The 20,750-nt window shown below is 41.6% G+C and overlaps 1 protein-coding gene across 2 annotated transcripts in view; it reads right to left on the bottom strand.

Annotated features, from left to right (window-relative positions):
* Positions 1–20,750, bottom strand: part of sh2d3ca (SH2 domain containing 3Ca) — a 67,880-nt gene that overhangs the window by 40,407 nt on the left and 6,723 nt on the right. Inside the window, exon 5 of one of the 2 annotated variants that reach the window (XM_042508750.1) lies at positions 18,987–19,026. In XM_042508750.1, coding sequence (XP_042364684.1) covers positions 18,987–19,026 — 40 coding nt within the window. Of the gene's footprint in view, positions 1–9,573; positions 9,682–18,986; positions 19,027–20,750 lie in introns of those variants that run through there. The other variant, XM_042508751.1, reaches the window with a different exon arrangement.

Here is a 20,750-nt window from a genome sequence, read left to right as displayed (position 1 = left end):
CTAATTTGAATTGAATTACATCCAACAAAGCTATCAAATTTCAGTCAATTAAATCTGTTTCATCTCTAATCAGTATCTGTATCTGGTTCCCATTAACACCCTGATCTGCTTATTAATAACTAAAGTTATCAGTATCTTAAGCAAAATTACATCTGCCGATCTGCCAAGTCCTCTCCATCTCTGCGAGTGAGCACTTGTAATAAACTTGTGCGTCTGCAGTGTAGGGCTGAAACAATTAGTCAATTTCCCAACTGATAGAAAATTATTTGACATTTTTGATGATCGATTGAATCGCTCAAGCTGTTTAATAGGGACAAATGCAAATGATATGCAAATTGTTTAACGCCATAGAGACTAAACAATTCATCGAATCTGTCAACCCATGCATGCATGTGTAGGCATGTTCACACAAGAGTGAGAGTGTGTTTGTGTGTGTGTATGAAAGACACAGCCAGCAAGTATGTTCATTGCCAGCCTCAGCTACTCTGCAAATTACCCAGAGATGCTTCAACAGCCCCCGAGTCCTTTTCTTAAAGGAAAATGATGCATTAAAAAGTCCACAGAGGTCCAGGGCCTTCTGTAAGTCAAACACACTCCACCCAGTGGGATTTATTAGAAATTAGAACAGAGTGCAACACTGGCATGGAAAGCTGGAAAACCTTCACCCAAAAAACAATTCTATGACCCTGGAAAAAATGACTTTGCACTGAGTAGTCAGCCAGCATAAATAAATAATTTTCTTTCGACAACATTAAGGATACACGCCAAACAATTCAGAAATGTAAAGCAAAAACTAAAATGACAGCATTACTGCTTCTTCTGAACCATTAACAACAGGTATTTGCTCAGCAGCAAGTCGATCAATAATACTCTTTAGCATTAACTGCATTAACAATCATGCAAATATCAAGGCCATCTCAATGAGGAGTGTCTAGATTCTGCAAATCCACAATTCAATTTTTGTTAGCATTAATGGCACACACCAAGCAGCGGCAAAGGGCAGCTAGCTACAATAATTTCATTTTTCTGCAGCCGGGAGGTGTGTTCATAGGTTTCAGGTGGAAATCTTTTTTTTGAGGTAACAGGAGTCACAGGACTCTGTTAACTGATTGGCTGTGGGTATTCTTCAGATACAAGTCACTGCTACAAGTTAAAATATCATCAACTTTTAGCTTTGCGCCACTTTAGCTAGCACAGAATCAAACAGCTAAGCTCGAAGCTTAAAGCTGGATGCTTGAAGCGGCCGCCACAGATTTCCATAGACATTGCATTGCAGCTTGCCTCAGGCCGCACTTCATAGCTGCTTGGTGCCTTCTCGGCATTTGACTATCGAGTCTTGATTCTAAGAGATCAACGGATAATTGTTTGTATGGCATTTTCCCTTTCTATCATTATAATAACATGATAATAATATTACAGTGGCAGTGACCATGGTGCCTGAAAAAATGCAGCTGCAGGCTGCCAGCACACCACACTGTGTCAGTTTAGAATCAAAATTGAGATTGCATTCATTTCAAACCAGAAGACCCAACTTTTTTGTTCTAAACAATGGTGCATTTAAAGCATGAGAGCACAGCTCCCCGTGCTGGAACAGCTATTCGATTCATTTGGGGAGAACTGAGCCCTTAAAGCTGCTGCCGCCTTTGATCCATTGGCCTAGGCGTTCTCCGAGGTCAGGTGAGGTCAAAGATGAGGAGGGCAAACAATTGCCAACCTCCTGCTCCAAATCTCTGCGCTATGCCACACTCCCTCTCAGCTGTGCCATTCCCAGCATATGTGAGCGTGGTGTGTCTGCGTGTGGATCCACAGGCATGTGTGATTTCTTCAGCGAGAGACTAGTGGAGAGACTTCAGAGGATTCACACACAGACACACACACACACACACACACACACACACACACACACACACAGAGTTCAGTCCTCTGTGTCAGTTCTAAAGGTTTGCTTGTAAAACTAACACACTTGACTTCATTCATCTTAGTATTAGAATTTGTGAATGAAAGAAGCAGCGAGAGAAGTGAGTGTGAACAGAGAGAGTCTGATAAGGAAAAAAGGAGGAGAGAGGGGAATATTATTCTTATTCCCGATCAATGGCGAGCAAAGTGGATGCAATACATAAACTGTGCTAATGGGCGATGCCATCAACCTACGATCAGTGTGAAATTACACCTTTATGTTCGCAGTTACTGAGAGCTCTTTTGCAATTTGTGATCATCTGTAGCTCATTTCTCTTTATTCAGCCTTTCGTCATAACACTTCTGTGAGGCGAAGGTTGTTATAATTAGGCATGTTTTACCCAGCTCTCACAATCCAAAATCAGGTTCAGTAAGCAGAACAAAGAATTAAGTACAAAATAGGTTGAGATTGCATGAATTGCAGAACAGTGTTGAACATTTTTGAGTTCCTATAGCAGCAAAGGCACTAAAAGATAAAAAGTGAAATGTAAATATTCACCAAAGTAATTACTTTCACGCCTACATCTTAAATGTGAAGAGAGACGATGATAATTATAACATCCCGAGGCATTTTCATCTCTAACCTTCAGGCAGGTATTCCTGAGAATAATCTCTTTCCTCCACCAGCTCCTCTTTAAAGAGCCCAGACTTAATGCACAGAAGCATTTACCGTACGTTTCTTTTCTTATATTTTTAAGCTTTCCTCTATCATGTCAAGAGAGGGAGAGAGAGCAGATGATTACATGAAGCACTGAGCTGGAAAATTCTATGATCCTGGCCTGCAGCTAAAAGTCATGATATAAAGAGGCCAGTTTTGCATTTTCACTTGTTTGAACCATAAGCATGTTATCCACTAAAGTTTGCTGAACCATACAGCGCCCAAAGACGCATTTCTACCAGGCAGCTTGGCTATATTTTTTTTAGAAATTACAATATTTATAACTCTTTCACTATTTCCATCACGATTGCTCTTATGTCTCATCTTTTTTCTAGCTGAGCTTTTAATGTATACCATCAACCTTGCAAAAAAGTTAACATTATTTGATTAAAGAAAACAACCATATGTCAACGAGTCTGTTAATCCGCATTTTATCTTCACAGGACTGGATGTACTCTTTCTACCTTATAGAGTGAGCTGCCTCGGAAGCTGAAGGAACACTTAGTGTTTTCTCTGACCTCGCAGGCCAAGATGAAGATTAAAAGAAAGCCTGAGCACGATGTATCAGCAGGACAAAGTACTGCTGAAGAATGAGATGGCAGTGGACTCTTTAGTTTGCTGTTAAAGCTTACTCAACACTTCCTCTAGCTGCTTCACAGTGAGAGCCTTCAAGCCAAGACGATATAAGCCTCCTGTTTACTGTGAGGCAGCCGATGAAAGTCTGGAGTCACGGCACAATCACTTTAGGTATTAGTTTGCTACTGCAGGTATTAAATGGTGTTAGATGTTACATCACCTTATTGCTGCTCACATTCTTTGGTCATTTCCTTACGTGTCTTTGACTTGGCCTGTCATGATAAGTACTTTTCTTGGATGATATACTGTCACAGAACAGGCTGTATTCATGCATTGTTCGTACGTAAACATAAAGGTATTGTACCAGAATTCGTGTATAACACGTTATGGGTAAGGCTGTGATCACGACTAATGCGCTAACGGTAGTTAAAAAAAGAAGCCATTTGTGTAAACAAACAAACAAACACAGGACTTTCCCCAAGGAAGCTGATGTTTGTGTTATATGTGAAAACAATTGAATTTTGAATAATTTTAAAGTATGTCATCATCATGTTTCTTTTCCCAAATGTAGCCTGCATCACTTTATGTTAAGTCTATAACTTTATGTAATTAAGTAACATGACGATGCCTAACCATGTTTCTTTTCCTAAACCTATGTACGTAATGTAATGTATACAACATTTGTGAGACACTAATTTGTGGGATATCATACAAGTTGTTTTACGAGGATACAATGTTCAGAAATAGTTGCGATAAACAACATTGTTGTCATTTCAACAGCATTTTATGCCACTGATATAATGATTATATGATAGCATGATAATGCAGTACACCTTTCAAACAGTAACAAACTTAAATTTGACTAGCAATGACAGTAAACGTGTATCAGCACAGTTTTTTCTTTCCTGTTAGTTTAGTGCTGAGAAGAAACACTTAAGCGCCCCATCCAAGTCATATAATATTTGGGAAAACTCTGCTGTTTATTCTGCCATCATGTTAGCTTGCAAAATATATGGACATAACTTCAATCATTTTGCTGGCTTTGATAAGAAGGTTAAGGGCGGCTGTAGTTTTAAGGTAATGTTGAAATATATTTGGGCAACATGCTAAACTTTATTGATTAATGTGACATGTAGAGTTCAAGTGCTTTGAATGGTCAGAAGACAAGAGCAATGCAAGTGCAGGTGCATTTACCGCAACTCAGTATCATAATAATGGTTGAAGGCCTATCTTTGACTGAACCTACGTTCACATTTTCTTGGCAAGAAACATCTTGTAATTGTGCAAATAATGACAGTTCTCTCTCAGGAGCAAAAGCTGAAGTAGCACACTGTTATTGTAGCACCCCAAAACCTGTGAAAGAGGCAGTCGACGTGAATAGTTGGACTTTAAAAGGATCTGATTTTGTGGTTTGCATCCCATCTCTCACAAACAGTTTCAGAAATGTGGGTTTCTTAAAACCATGACTCAAAGCTTTCCTTCAAAAGTAACCTAAACTTAACCACAGATATGGCAGATTAGAAAATGCTTATATCATTTGTTGCTGTGGGTTTTTAAGAGCACAAACGATGTTGTCCTGCTGACAAGGGCACCAGATCAGGAAATGCTCAAAAGGGTCACCTGGGAAGGCAATGACAAAAAACATATTTTGTTGTTCTGGTATGAGGAGCTGTTTCAGTGATACTTGAAACTCACTCCAAGGAACTCTTACCAACTCAGAGCGAGGTTACAAGCGTCAAACAAACTTGTATAAAGTAGTTAATCTAAAGAATTGTTGATCGATTTCGCTGGCTTAAACTAATCCTTTTCTCCAGCTAAGGCAACAAACAAACCAAGGAAGGGCTGAGAGCCTAGAAATGCGAATGAAAAACAAATTCACTGAATGGTCTGCAGCGCCACACACACACACACTCACACACACACACAGTCACACACGCATGAAAAACACACATACAAAGCTGACACAAACACTCACACAAATGCAGGCTTTTTCCTCATTACTGCCAAAAACATCACAGTGCTCTAATGAGGATACGGACTCTGGAACAAGGCAATTTAAGCACACACACAAACACACAAACAGCTGCCCTTCACACTATGAGCCTGAGGGTGTGACAGGCAGGCACGCCAAAAGAGGATTTGTGGTGAAAAGCTTTTGGGAGGAGGGCGAGAGGGAGAGAGAGATAGGAGGAGTGGAGAAGAGGGGATTACATGGTGAATATTTCAATACTAAAACATACCAATTGGCTTGGGCTCCCTTTCTGGCTTGGACAGACAGATACACACACATACACACACATAAAAAAGCATTAGCAGGGCCATATCTTCTACAGCTAGCTTAGCACTGACTAGACGTAGAGTGGGGTGATGGGTAAAGCTAATACTAAACCACTGGGACCCCCCGGGGATCTGACCGACAAGAAGATTGCTGGTTAACCCGCTGTGACTGACTGACTGGACCAAAACCAAGATCTCCCATTGAACTTAAGATCACCTTTTGGAATTAAATCTAAAAAGTATCAGATGTCAATGAAAGTACATCCGACTAAATTGCAGAAGGCGAGAACATATGAGACAGGGTTTTTTAATAAAGTTAATTGTAAAATTGTAAAGTAATAAAATCAAAGTCCAGAATGTGCACTGTGTAGAGATGTAATATGTAAAAGAGGCACTATAGAAAGGACATACAGCCAACGGTACCGATTCAATTTCAGTTATTAAACTGTGACCTTCTCTTGAGGATAAATCATAGACGAGACAAACAAAGGGGACATGTATGCAATAAAGCTGGCCACTTTAATATGTATGACATATTTGTTGCAGGATTTTGTGAAAAAAATCCTCCTTCTGCATGAAATATATGGAGCTCTATGACTTATTAGTATCACTACAGCTGTATATTTCCACTTTTATTTTTTAAAAATATGTGAATGTATCAGTTTTTATACTTTTATTTAATATTATCATTTTTTTATTTTTACCCTGGTATAAACCGGATTTTTGCAGTATAATTTGTAACCCCATCATCCTGTGTTTTTCCTTACTTAGATGGACTCTGGTGCATAATCGGCCACTCATTTGCATTTAAGCCCCATTTGTCTCTTCACACTCTCTAACCAGAGGATCCTCTGAGCTTTATTTGTCACGAGAGTCCTTCATTTACACTAAACTAAGGCGATCAGGACATTCTTGCGGCAGAAAACACAATGCTTGGGTGCATAGTGATGTAGAATCAAGATAAAAATCTCATCTCTTGGTATTTTTCAGTAGAAATAAGCCTTACATTCTACTGTATTGTTATATTATAGCCTTATATTAGTCCACAATATGCAGAATAATTAAGATGAGGTGCTGTATTGCTAAGAGTCCCTTTGCACAAACAGAAACTTGGTTAACAGTGCACAGGGCTGGAAGGCAGAGAGGTGCCATGTTGCGAGGTTGGAGGTCGACAGCAGCGTTCCAGATACAGTCGGGCTGCAGGAATGTGAAAGGACAGAGAGACCAACTGCTGGCTGGCATGACGGCTGCCACATGCTGGTCGGGTCAGCAGGGACTGAGGCTACAGTGTCGAGAGGCCGAGAGAGAGACAGAGACAGGGAAAGAGAGAGAGACAGAGATGGAGAGAGACACAGAGAGAGAGAAAGAGAGAGACAGTGGGGAAAGAGAGGGAAAGTGGCTCACAGAAAAGAAAGGATTAGCTTCAAAAACAATCTAAGTCGAGGGGGCAGCTCTGTGTGTTTGTGTGTCCATGCATCTGTTAATGTATTTGTATGTGTGTGTGTGTGTGTGTGTGTCTGTTTCTGGGGAATCATTGGGGGTTTTATCGCTGCGGGAGTTCAGCGGACAGTTACATTGTCCCAGTTTCATCGATGCGCTGGAAGCACTGGGTATAATGCAGACACAATGGTTAAGCTGCATGTCCGTGTGTGTGTGTGTGTGTGTGTGTGTGTGTGTGTGTGTGTGTGTGTGTGCGTGCGTGCGTGTGCGTGTGCATGTCCATAGTTAGCATACTGCAGTCTAGACCAGGGGATCAAGTGTAATCTCTCCACTGATACAGCTGATGAGCTGTCCACTGTCCCGGAGTGGAACAGTGCAGAGTTGTTAATCAATTATAAATTCATGTAAATATATGTTTTATAGCAACGTTGTTGGTTTTGTTTCAACACTGGGTAGGACAAAAATGAAACGGGGGTTGTGCATCCTCCAGCAGGACATGCACATTATGCAACACTTTGTGCATTTTCTGCATCAGTTTATGGTGGAAATGTCCTTAATTTCATAAAAACAAAAGTCAGTTGTTGTTTTTGTTGGGGGGGGGGGGGGGGGGGTCCACAAATGTTCTTCCAAATCTAAGCCTATTATAGTACATGACTCTTTTGGCTGGAATTATGGTTTTAAAACTTTGTTATGAAGTGTCAACAGTTTCTTAAGATAAAATATAATGGTTAAAATATTCAAAAATTCTGTAGTGGAAGCAGTTTTTCCTGCTGTGGTTACTGACCACTAATGAACACTCATGAAGCAATCAGCTGGCATGAAGAAGACAATCTGCATTCATTAGTGATGGAATTTTTTGGTGCTTTTTTTTTTAGCATAAAACACTAAAAAGAAGATTGAGATCGACATAACTGGTTCCCTTGAGTGTTAACAATTTCACACACCATCCAAGCAGTGAGTAATCTTTATCTTTTCAGATAAAAGGAGATTCAATCACAAGTTGAAGGTGTCTAAGAGAAACGTGTGGATATCATAACAAATGTGTACCCCCTGGAGGTAAAGAAGCAGCATCAACATGACATCGAATGCGCAGAACAAGTAATGATTAAAGCGTCACTTCTCTGGGTAGCCGACATCGTTTGGGTTTCATGACACACAGTATTGTGTTAACAGGCTACGTTCAGTGAGAATGGATTGGGGAATCAATATAAGTCTACAGACAAAATTACACTGTTTGTAAACAAACAAGAGTTTAAGGGAATTAATTCTTTTTTTTAACAGCAGAAAGGTTCCCACTTAACTCTAACCATTCAGCAACTGCTAATTAATTTACCCCCTGCTCACACACACACACACACATACCCCTAACACAACACCACCACTTCACAGGAACCCCATGACAGATTCAATTAAAATAACTTCATTACTCTGAAACACTTCATTCTAAATAAAAGCAGATGCTTCCAAAAACCTAGAAAGAAGAGCGCCAAGAATCCCTCTCTCTCTCTCTTTCAATGTTTTCTCTAAGACAGATGTGTGTTTTTAGAACAAAACAACAAGTAATCCAGCATGACTGTCTCAGCTAGTTGTCACACTGACAAAATGTCCTGCTGCCAGGGACAAGGTGGGACACGCCATCACCCAACATGAGAATTACTGCCCTGAAACACACTTTAACCACACAGACAAACACAACTCTGAGGCTTTCCCGTTTCATGTAAAGCAATAATTATAGCAACACAGTCAGCTACAAACAACGTGGCAGCGAGAAGAGAAGAGAGGAGAAGAGAAGAGAAGCTTCAACTTCAACTACTTCAGTCCAGCACACATTCATAACCCCAGGCAAGAACATCTTTTAGCTCCCCATAGTCTACTATTTCCTATTATCTCATCTATTACCAATTCGCTTTCAGAATTCTTTTGTCGCTGCTATCATGTGAAATGCTCCCACACTTGTGTCTCATGTTTGGGAATATTCTTCAACGCATTAGCTTTGAAAACCAAACCATGCCAAAAAAAAAACCAAATAATCATGATTCTTTGATTTTTGGGTCCCTGAAAAGTTGACATTTTACAGCTTTTAGCCAAAAAGCATGAAATATCAAGCATAGAAACACACTGTAAACACATGCAAAACACACTGTGGGTGTCATTTTGTCTCAGGAATAAGGTCAGATATTAGGTTTCAGGCATGAAGCCAGAATTAGACCAAAGTAAAACTGATACGCTTCTCTCTACTGTACCCTTCACACATCCTCTCATATACAAAATCACATTTTCCCTTTCTCTTTTTCTCTCTTCGGTCCCAAAACCCTCTCCTCCCTCACCCATCTCTCTCCATGATTTCTCACAGTCCATCTGACACCCAAGTACTGTACAGCATCTATGATATCATCAGTCTGCCAGCTCGCAGGCAGGCTGACATTACCGGCTGCCGGGACAGGAGAGGAGCCAACAGCGAGCACACCTCCCGCGAATACACACAAGCACAAACACACACGTGCGGAGACAAATGCGCCAAATGTACAGAAACTTGGCTATATGAAATCAGGACACACATATGCCTGGTGGTGACATATCACGCACTTTGTTACACACCAGGAAGCACGGGCACTCTGCTTCTGTATCACAAACACATGCAAACAAACAAATAGATGCTCACTCACCTGCACCTGCATGAAAGATCCCCTGTAGAAGCAGCATGCTGCAGCCGACAGGGCACTCCACAGACTACACCTCTCCGTCATGGTGGGTGCACACCTTCCTCTGATACCTTTCCTCAAGCCTTCCCCCTGCGCTCCTTTTTACTTCACCTCTTTCTTTCCTCTTCTTTATCTCTACCCCCCACCCAGGGAGTCCAGTCTCAACCCCAGCCCCTGGGCTAAGCTTGTCCCACCCCTGCCAGCCTCCTCTCCTGCCTGCCTGCCTGCCTGCCTGCCTGCCTGGCTAACAGCCCCTCAACATAGTGCCACCACTACAAAACCAGGCTACAAGCTAAACAGCTAACACCAAACAGCTACAGCTTGCAAGCAGCTGCTGGTAAAACCACATCAGCTACAAGCTACGAGCGAGCCGCTAACAGCTGGTACTGATAACAGCCACAGATACTGCAGCTCCTGACATCTCGGCTGCTTCTGCCCCGCACCGGCTTCTGTCGCTTCTGCTCTCGCTTCTCTCCCTCTCACTGCACTTGCTGCACTTCACGAGGCTGCTAGGGATTACCTCATTGCTTGCTGATGAAAGGAGTGTGGGTGGGGGGAGGGCGGACCAGAGAGGGAGAGAGAGAGAGGGTGGGAGGGATGGATGGATGGAGGGAGGGAGGTGTGGGGGGGTGCATGCTAGCAGGCACAAGCAGAAAGGAGTGCTGTCGAATTGCAGGCAGAGAACGCCACCCACCCAACCACCCGACGACCCCGGTGCTCAGTGCTGAGACAATGCTGACACGGGGTAGGGGGTGGAGGGGGAGTGGGGAGGATGGAAGGAGTATAACAAGGAGAAAGTAGGAAAAGATGGGAGGAGGGAAAAAAACGTAATCAAAAGATGAGCTGATGAATGAAGAAGATGCGGGTTGAAGGAGAAAGGAGGAGGAGGAGGAGTGCAGCCTCCCAAAGGAATCTAACCTTTCTTTTGCCATGAAAGGAACTCAGCAGGGGTGCCCCCCCTACACACACACACACACACACACACGCACACACACGCACACACACACACGCTTGAATGCAAATTCACACCTTTTATTCCACCTACATATCGACACACACACAAACACCACTAAGAGGGATAGCAGGAGCTCCAGAGCTTTTGGTTCCTGTGAAATAGTGTTGATAAAAATGTTTAGGTGTGTGTGTGTGAGAGAGAGAGAGCGAGAGAGAGAGAATATGTGTGTATGTTTGTGTGTGTGCAGCAGAATATAATGATGTGTCTGTAAAAAGCCATGCAGTCTGCAGCTAGACAGCTCATTATAGGCTGAAACACACAGGCAGGTGTTTCAAGGATAACACGGTGTGATTTTCACCGGCCCATTTCACACACACACACACACACACACACACACACACACACACACATCGGTAGGGAGATGTCAGGAGGGGTGGGGCTCTGTCTCCAGAGGCCTGAGTGAGTGACATCATTGAGGACGCCTCACCATGGCAACACTGCGAGAGCACTTGACAGCATCCAAAATTCTGACACTGCATTTAGTCGGGTCTGCACCACTGCAGGGGAAGCGAGGGAGAGACACAGCCAGAGAAGGAGAGAACATACCAGGTGAAAAGAAATACTGTAGGCCCCTTTTTCTTACTTTGTTTGTGCAGTGCACAGATGACCTCAAAGAAGCACGCGGCATCAGATGAAGCCGGTAATCACTTTGCTAATCTGCCTCTCGAATGCATGCTTGTGGGTCACAGGCAGAGAGAAAAGGCCCATAGATAAGGCGCTACAAGACACAGGGTGGATTCATTAACTGCAGCGACTCCTCTTAATGTAATCTCAAACCATCCAGTGCTGGATTAGACAGATTACACAGCAGGGACACAAATAATCTCATAAGAGGGGCCCTGTGCTTTCCTTCCTTCAATCCTCTGTAATACCGTGCCAAAACAATCACAACATACAGCGTTCTGCATCTGGCTGCTGCGCCACACACAAGCAACTCAAAATACATGCTGTGGGAAAAACACATGTGACAATATGATGGATGCAGAGTTTAAAGCATACATGGACAGCTATATGAGATTAGCATTAAAATTGGCAGTGTTAGGGGCGTAATTCCCACTCAGACAGGTCATAATGAAAATGTATTGCGCTACTAGGTCCATTAGTTAAAAGGCACTTCACTTGAAACATATTGTTTTTATATCACAGCTCTGTATCCTTTAAGTATTTTTATTTGCACAAGTGAAAACAGTCGTGCCAAGAGGAGCACATCCTCTGACTATTTTGAGGCAGACTACATTCTGAGTGCACAAGCTCGCGTTTCCACGTCAGTCTGCATCCTCAGATGAGTTAAGTTGAGTCAAACAGATATCAAATGGCTGCTGTGGGGAGCTGTGACATTAAAGCAGCAGATTCACCAAAACTGAGTCATACCGTGTTCTCTGGAAATATTTGATATAGAGAAAAATATATTGTGCTCTGCACTATGATATAACCCCTCAAGGGTAGATGTCCTGGTGCATCAATCAGTAACTTGCTCTTTTTACTTACTTTTCTCCAGCAACTAAGAAGAACTATGGCTTGAGTCGAGCTGACAAGTGACTGAATTTGTTGAAAAACCAGTATTATGAATCCCTCACAACCATAATATGGTAGATTTGCCATTTTCAATTCAATCCCACATAATTTAATTGAGAATACAGTAGCTATGACTAAGAAATTGCACTTAGGGCACTTAACAGATTTCTGGCAGGCGGCTGTGTGCCAGCTACCTGAGCTGATCAAGACATCTCAATTGAAGCAGACTCGCCACAGCGTGCTTGAGAATATACGATATGATGATAGGGATGAATGTATTTTTAATAAGTAAAACACAGGAATAACTCTTTGGTTCATGTCACTCATTATTGGACTTTTGATTGTAATTTTTAAAAAAGTAAGAAATAACAATAAACATGATTTAAACAGAGTAAGAAAGAAACAATTAAATTGCCTTTTCACTTATTTAAGATAGAGCATGAATATTGTGTAAAAATGACATCAACAAAATCTGCAAGTCTATAAAACTGGGCAAGCAAAATGCTCCCAGTGTGATAAGGTGCTGTGTGACAGACGGAACAAAACAGGGTTCAGCCAACAGGTGGAGAAGCTGCACCCGGTGGAATTGTCCCTCTCAGCTCCCTATGGTCGCAATGGTGGTGAAAATAACAAAAATAGGGAAAAATCATCTTGTTTTGTGCCTAAATTTAGAGTATCATAACATATCGGGTATGGAATAACCTGCAGATGCAGATTCAAAAAAAGACCAAACTTTCCGATGGATGGCTTTTGAGTCAAGATGAAGGCCAAAATTTGTCCTGCAACAGACTAGGTAAGGCTCGTTTTTAGCTAAGCAGATTTTACAGAAAACGTGCAGCCCCTACCGGCTGTTTAAGAGGACTGAAAAGTCAGCAGTCAATGACAGTAAAAAACAGTCAATATAAAAGGTTTTTCAATAATTATGAATCACTGTAACCATGAGTGGTCCTCAGCATACACTCATGTGCACACAAAATATTAGGCTGATGGATCCAGTAGTTTGTGAGATTAGCAGTAGACAGACAAATACACACAGTTACACACACTAACTCACTCATGCCCACGCACACAACCAAAATTATGATCCCAGCCAGGCACAATGATAATGATAATTATCCAATTGTGCAACCCAATCAAACAGTCTACAAGTCACCTTTTTATATGGCCACACTTACGTTTATCAATACAAACATATCAGATGTGAGTTATCATACAAAGTAAAGCTCATGCACCAATGTATAAAAAATGGTATTGTTCCATTTTTCATTATGGAGATAAATGTGACTGTTTAGCCCCGGCCTTCACTGCTCCATTTCATTTAAGATGTTTTAATGAAATAGACTGAACGCTTCGCAGACACAGGTTGAAAGAAAAATGGTTGTAACTTCACCCCGTTTTATGCCTTTGGGGAGACTAAAGAGTCTCATTCGCAGTGTCTTGTACACTTCATTACCCTGAATTTTCTCCTGTCTTGTTCCTTTTCTTTCCTTGCTTCATCCTTACCACTACTGCCTCACTCAAAATCCTTTTATCTAACTTCCTTTCATTCTCTGCATTCACAACAAATGCATCTGTCAGAAAACGTCTGTACTGGTGCTCGTTCCACCGTTTTCTTCACTTTCTCTTTTCCCTTTTACGGTTTTCCATTCATTGAATCTGCCCTTTCTCTTTTCAGCATTCCCTTAACTCCCTCGAATTCAACCTTTCTCCAACCCTCCTTATCACCGTGCTCCTCCCCTCATCTCACCCTCCCTCCTTATCCCGACCACTCATCACTAGCCTAACCTCCTCCTTCCAGCCTCTTCCTCTCTCTGATCTCTGTCCTTCCCTTCTCCTCCATGGCCTCCTTCTTCCCCTCCTTCCACACCTCTATCTACACATCTCCTCCCCTGCTTGGAGGCGGTCTTCAGTTAAATATTAATTAGTGAGCCCCATACCGCAGGCTGATAGGGAGCACAATGGAGAATCCCAGCATGTGCCTGCAAGCGTCCCACTAATGAAAGGAAAGTGTGTGTGTGTGTGTGTGTGTGTGTGTGTGTGTGTGTGTGTGTGTGTGTGTGTGTGTGTGTGTGTGAGAGAGAGAGAGAGGGACACACAGAGAAAGACAGAAAGAGAACACAGACGGTGAGAGAGTGTGTGTGAGAGTTAAAATGTGTGCGTGTGTGTGTGTGAGAGATGAAAAGAGACACACCGTGGGCAGATCAAGATTATATGTGCACACACATCTTTATGTGTGTCTATGTGTGCACACGTGTATGTCTGCAAAAACAAAGGCCGACCTCCGTTGGGGGTTAGTGGGGTACAGCTAATGATCTGCGTGTGCGTCTGATTGTCATCAGTGTGTTTTCACAGGGTGGACCCCATTCGCCGACTGGTTAATCCGTATCGAACCAGCAGATATGTGTTTCAAAGGCCGTTTGAAACATCAGCCTGCGATAATGATGCAGCTGGAGAGGAGGCCTGCTGGAAAATGCTGCGACTTTGTCCACGCAGACGTGTAGAAAAATATGAATTTAGGTGTGAAATAGCGCAATTAAAAATCAGCTGTCCTGCTTTAATCGCATTAAAATGACTTAAGCTTACAAAAATGTGTTGCTGTAGCAACTAGACACATCCTGGGTGTGAATAAAGCAGTGTGTAATACTGTCTTAGAGAGATGAATTTGTCCTTATTCTCGGCCTTGTGTACTGCTTAGTGGCATGAACAAGCTGACCTTGAGGAGGGTGGACAAAATAACAGAAACACCTGAAAATAACATAGCCTGGCAGCAAATATCAGAGGTTTTTTTTTACAAGACTGTCAGAGGTGTTGATTCAATTCAATGGCTGTTTGTGAGGCTGCAGTCTGTGAAGCAAATATCCAATAATGTGTCTTTCACCACTGGTTCTCTTTTACAGCTAATGCAGATTTTCTGGGGTTTTTTGCATGTGGTTTTCAGATTTTTAAGACTTTTCCCTTTACCACATCACATATTCTTTTAGTGTTTTATAAGTGATGCACCAGGAGTTGAGGCAGCGACCACTGTACTGTAAATCATAATTACACAAGGCAGTAAGACAATGAGCCATTTAAAGTTGAAAACCAATTTGCAAAGTATGCCTGCAGATAGTCAGCAGTTTTGAGGGATGGCGACGGCAGTGGTTTGGTCCACCTTTTTGGACCAGACTGAAATTTCTCAATGGTGCTGCTCAGCTGCAAACACTGGAAAATGATATGTGTAGCAATGGAAAACTCTCATTCTAACTATTGTGGGTTTTACCATACTGGCGCTGAAGGGTACTGTACTGTATTGCATTTTAAGATATTTATGTTATTTTGTAAAATTTAACATGACCAGGTGCCAAAAATGATATTAGTACACATCTGGGCCCTTTTCTTTTCTGTGACCTAAATAAACTGTTTCATGCTAAATCAGTGTATGTGCTGCACTGTATGTGTGTGCAGAAATGTGTCTGCACTGAGTCTTTGTCAGTCTGTCTGCACAGGAACAGAAGCTGGAGACTTTCCAGGGGTGTGTAACCAAGGGCCAGGCCTGACAGTTTACACCCCCTCTCATTTACAGAGGCGCCACATTAATTCATCTACTGTAATAGTCACACACACACACAGACACGCACCCACAGGGCACTGCCTTAATCTAATCAGGTGGCGCACAGACACATACAGATTTTGAAAATTTAAACCATTCGCATAATCAAACATGCAGTAATGCACAGCTACAGCTGAGCCCCCTCACACACACACTTTTTTTTTCAGAGCACCATTGTGACTCTAGTGCCAGACGTGTGTTAATAAACCTCATATGATCCGACCCGCTCCACCTCCCCCCTCCTGCCCCTCCTGTCAAAGTCGCACCAAAACACTTAACAGGGCGGGAGACAAAGCAGGGCTGGGCTGCAGGCGAAAACAAACACACACAGTCATAGAGCCAGACACATCATATATGTCATCCACACTATTTTTTAACAAGCGCACACTTAAACTGAGCAGTTTTGACTAACACAGCATGGTCAGGCACATTTTTTCACCAACCCCAAACATCTTGAAGCTGTGTTTTTTTTTTTTTTTTTAACATCTTTCACTTAAAGTCACAAAAACAAAGGCAGTAGATACTGCTTGACCAGCTGTGCGTCCACATGAAAAATTAATGATGATGGATTTTTTATGATAAAGCCTTAAACATGAATAGCTTGACCTGAATGCTTTAGGACATTTCTTACTGATTGCTTATTTTCTTCGAGCATATTTATGTTAGATTTGTTTGTCTGTCTTTCTCTCACTTTGTGTCATTTTATTTATGTGTGATAAGCTGTGTGTGTAGGCAAGTAAATAAGTACACGTGTGTGAGCGTGCACATGTGACAGACAGGGGGAGAGTCACTGGCCTGGTCGTTCCCATTATAACAGGGAACAGTGAAGCCGACTCCTGATTTAAACATCAGCTGTCATAAATGTTTTAGGGAAATGGAAGGAGATGGAGGGACTGCTGGCAGCTTTCAGGGAATGGGTGGGGCAGTGGGTGGTGGTGGGAGGAGCTGTTGTGGTGTTCGAGAGTGAGAATAACATTTAACATGAATGGATATGAAAGGAGCGGGTGAGTTGGGGTGTAAAGCAGAAAACAATATTGCTGTTTTAAAATCTACATGAATGCTTGTTGAATGTTCGTCCGATATTACATGCATGAAATATTCTGAAAATGTATGTTAAAGCAGTAGTATGTCAAGTTTATATAAAATTAAAATACTTCAGGACCAAAAGAAGTCAAGCAACATTTATTTGGTATCCGTGTGAGAGCAGTGTTAATAGTATTTAGTAAAAGTCACAGAGGCGTCTCCGTGGCCTGCAGAGTTTCATAGTAAAGGTGGGTCACTGTGCCTGAAAAAGACACTGCGTCACTAACATCCTAAAAATTTCATGAACTTTTATACAGTAACACTAAGTTCCCAACACTAACATTCAAGGAAAAGAAAAAAGACACTTTTTCAGCCACACATATAAAATGCAATGTTTAGGCCTTTATCTATAAAAGTAAACTGACGACGAGATGAGATGTGTGAGGACCTGGGTGGCTTACCACTTAAGCTACACTAATATTAAACAGCTGTGTATAAACACAGCTGTAAAACAAGTCTATATTCTCAAATACGAGAAACTGATGCAAAGAAAATGCTGATTTTTCATCTCCCAGATTATTATTGTAGTTAAAAGATATGGTTAAAGAGACAGTTCAACCCAAAATAAAAAAAAAAAAGTGCTGTTTTGTTCTAATGTGTTTTTTTTATTGTGACTGTAAAGGCATTTAAGAGCGCAGCATCTGAGTCCAAGACAAATGTCCCTAGGGGAACAATGAAGTACATCATTTTGTAGACTTGTATGACAAATAAAAATTTTTGGTTTTCGATAATGGGGAAATTCAGACCCCATTGTCCCTGGATAACAAAGTCCAAAATTTAGTTTTCTGGCAAAATAAAAGCAGACAATGAAATTGAGTCATCTCAACAGGCCAGGTTTCCATCACTTCATTAATATTCAAGTCAGGAAAAGTTATCTTCAGGGCAACTTTGGATGTAAAATGGAAGGTTTACGGATGTAGTTTGGAAGAAAGAAAATAGTTCCTACATGAAGCTGCTCACAACAAGGTCTGTGGATTACCTTGAGTAACCGGGTTATGATTTCTGGGGAGACATTACTGTTAATTTTTTTGTATTTTTTTAAAAACGAGCACTAAAAGCTGACTGTCATCTACTTCCATTATATCTGAGAAGGCAGACATCTCTACAGCCGATATCTCCAACACCAAAACAATCTAGACTGATAAATAGCACTACAGGTAAAAGGAAAAATATGTATTTTTGATTTTGTGCTGAACTGTCCCCAAGAAAGTAATGGGCCATAATAAGGCAAACAAACTGAAGTCGTTACATAGGTGTACCATTTCCATGCTGCTGTTCAGCCTCCAACATTATAATCCAAACAAAGGAGGCAGTTTGGTGGGATAGTCAAGTTGTTGTGGTCAGAGGAAGTCAGATATGTTTGTTTTACAAAAGGAGTACAGGTCAGGGTCATAGGAAAAGGCTTTTACCTTACACCTCTGATGGATAATCAATAAAAAAAACAGATCCCAAGTGCTATAGTTCATTTCTCTTTCCCCTCTCTCTTTCCTCATTCCTTTCTTAGGCTTCACTTTCTTTACTCTTGTGCCCCACTTTTGCTCTCAGACTTAAGCCCAGCTTCTGTATTAATCTTTGCTTGTGGTATAGAAGATGTTCGAATCCCCATCATCCATCTCGAAGGTCATGAAACATCTTCACATGCTCTCTGATCTTTAAGGAGCTCCCAAATCAAAGTGTATGGCCCCACCTACTGGCCGCAGCACAGGCTGCATCCTAACTGCACAGTGCTGACATTAGCACGGCCTCACTCCTAATTCAATTAGCTAAATGGCAGACTGAATTAGGCTAAATGCAGAGTGAGCCTGCTAAAATGAGCACAACTGTTGACGTCTAAGGGCTATAAGCAGCCACAATTACATCTGTGAGCTCACATTAAAAAAATCTAATTCAATAAAAAAAGGAGGAGGAAAGTCAAGCTGAGATGCTGTAGGTTAAAAACTACAACTCCTATGTACTGGCATTTCAGGCATTACATGTGATCATGTGTGTCGCTGACAGAAAAAGACAGAGCAGTGAAACAAGAGACCTTGTTTCATGGAGCGAGAAAGAGCACACAAATCCATATACTGTAATCTCTCTCTCACACACACACACACACATTCAAGGACATAGACACAGAAAGAAGAGGACATGATAAGGGCACACACAGATGCACACACACCTAGACATACTTACCTGCACATATTCTGCATGGCTTTCTGCTGGCTCCATGTGGCTGCAGAAATTTGAGGAAAAACAGGGAAAAAAAGTGATGAAAGAAGGCAATGTTTGGGAATGAAATAACAAAAAAGAGACTGTAAACCTCTGTTGAAACCATGTGAACACGTCTCTGTGTTTGATCTGTTCTTGTAACAGGTGCAATGCACAGACAAAAAACACGCCTGTATTCCCATGACCCACTTCAGCAGCGGCCTCTCCAGTGAGTAAAATGCTGCAGTCTAGCTTCATGGAAAACAGACAGATAACAGACCCCACCAAGCATCTAAGGTTGCTCTCAAACCTCTCGGGCTCCATAACTCACACTTTTACACTCACGAGGCGTCCGGATCATGTGTCAAAACCCCTGCTGCGCTGCTGTCCTGGGAGCTGTACTGTGGGTACTTTGTGATACTGAGCGAGCGCAAGCTAAAAGGGGCAATTACACTCCCGGACAAGTTAAGATCAATCAGCGCAGCTCCCAACTGCATGATGGGTCTCATAGGGCCCAGAGCAAAGCCGTGTTACACATGACCACAGAGAGGCCAGATCAAAGGGTCCCATCGTGGCAGCAGGATGGGGAATGTTAAAAGGTCCCACGGCGGAGGAGCTCTACATACATTCCCTTCACAAGCTGCTCCTGTGCTTCAACTTAAAAAAAAAATGTCTGTACAAATGTGAAGTATTTGCTTCCATCATTTGCACTGATTACATCTGAATTTATGCAGAAAAGAATGTGACTGAGCTATATATAGAAAAACATACCAATCATACATGAGGCTTTGAAAAGGAACAGCACGCCAGACCTGGATGGTAAGAAGGCCATAAAGCAGAGCTGTAGTTCATGTCAAGCAACACTTAATGCTCTGAAATTATATGATTTTAACTATTTTTGCAAGTCACAGTTGGAAAAACATTTTATATTTCAAATGCAAAATCTATTTCTCCACATAATGCCGTGCAAAACTCCTTTGCAGGTGTTTGATTGCTGCATTTAAGGCTTTAATGTTGTGAATTTTGTTTAATCTCTAAGTCATTTTCTAACAAAAAACAACAAAAAATGCTAAGCAAACAAGGCCAAGTGGTTGGTTGCAACTGAATAGAAATAGACATATAAGGAATCATGCCTGCATTTCATGCAGCCTTAGATTTACGAATGTAAGAAAAGAAGCTGTCATAAGTCATAAAAATTACAAATCCCTCTTAACTGGAATTTGAGGCTATAAAATTGAAACACACTTGAAACTGTCTTTGACTGGTGCGTCATTATCCATTGATCTACAGATTATTTTGTTGAATCAATTAATTATGTCTATAAAAATGTTCTTTAAAAAAAAAAGAAAAATACCCATCACTATTAGGGCTGGAAGTAATAAAAACTTTCAGCTGTAGTTAAAGGTGAGTTTACATGGTGGGGTATCACTTTTCCACCTCTTTTTTTTTTAAATTAGTGCCCAACAAATGAGTTGACTTGCTTTGCTCCATGAGAAACAATCTGGTAAAAGAACAAACTAGTATTATTAATATTATGCCAGCTGATTTGAGAATCCCAGACACACCACGACTGCATTTCATTTCAAAGTCAAATCTTACCAGCCAGCGGAGGCACCACCAACAGCCTGAGATTAAAGTGAAATTGGTTTTCCAAAAAAGCAGTCAAACTCGGGCAAAGTGAAGAGCTGCACTTGGGACAGAATAAGAACAGAAAAGGGAAATGGACGGTGAAGCTGAGAGACAGGAGGA

This window comes from Plectropomus leopardus, chromosome 20 (genome assembly GCF_008729295.1).
Source record: "Plectropomus leopardus isolate mb chromosome 20, YSFRI_Pleo_2.0, whole genome shotgun sequence".
NCBI lineage: Eukaryota > Metazoa > Chordata > Actinopteri > Perciformes > Serranidae > Plectropomus > Plectropomus leopardus.
Note: the sequence above shows the minus strand (reverse complement) of the source record. Positions and strands in the feature narration are given on the sequence as shown.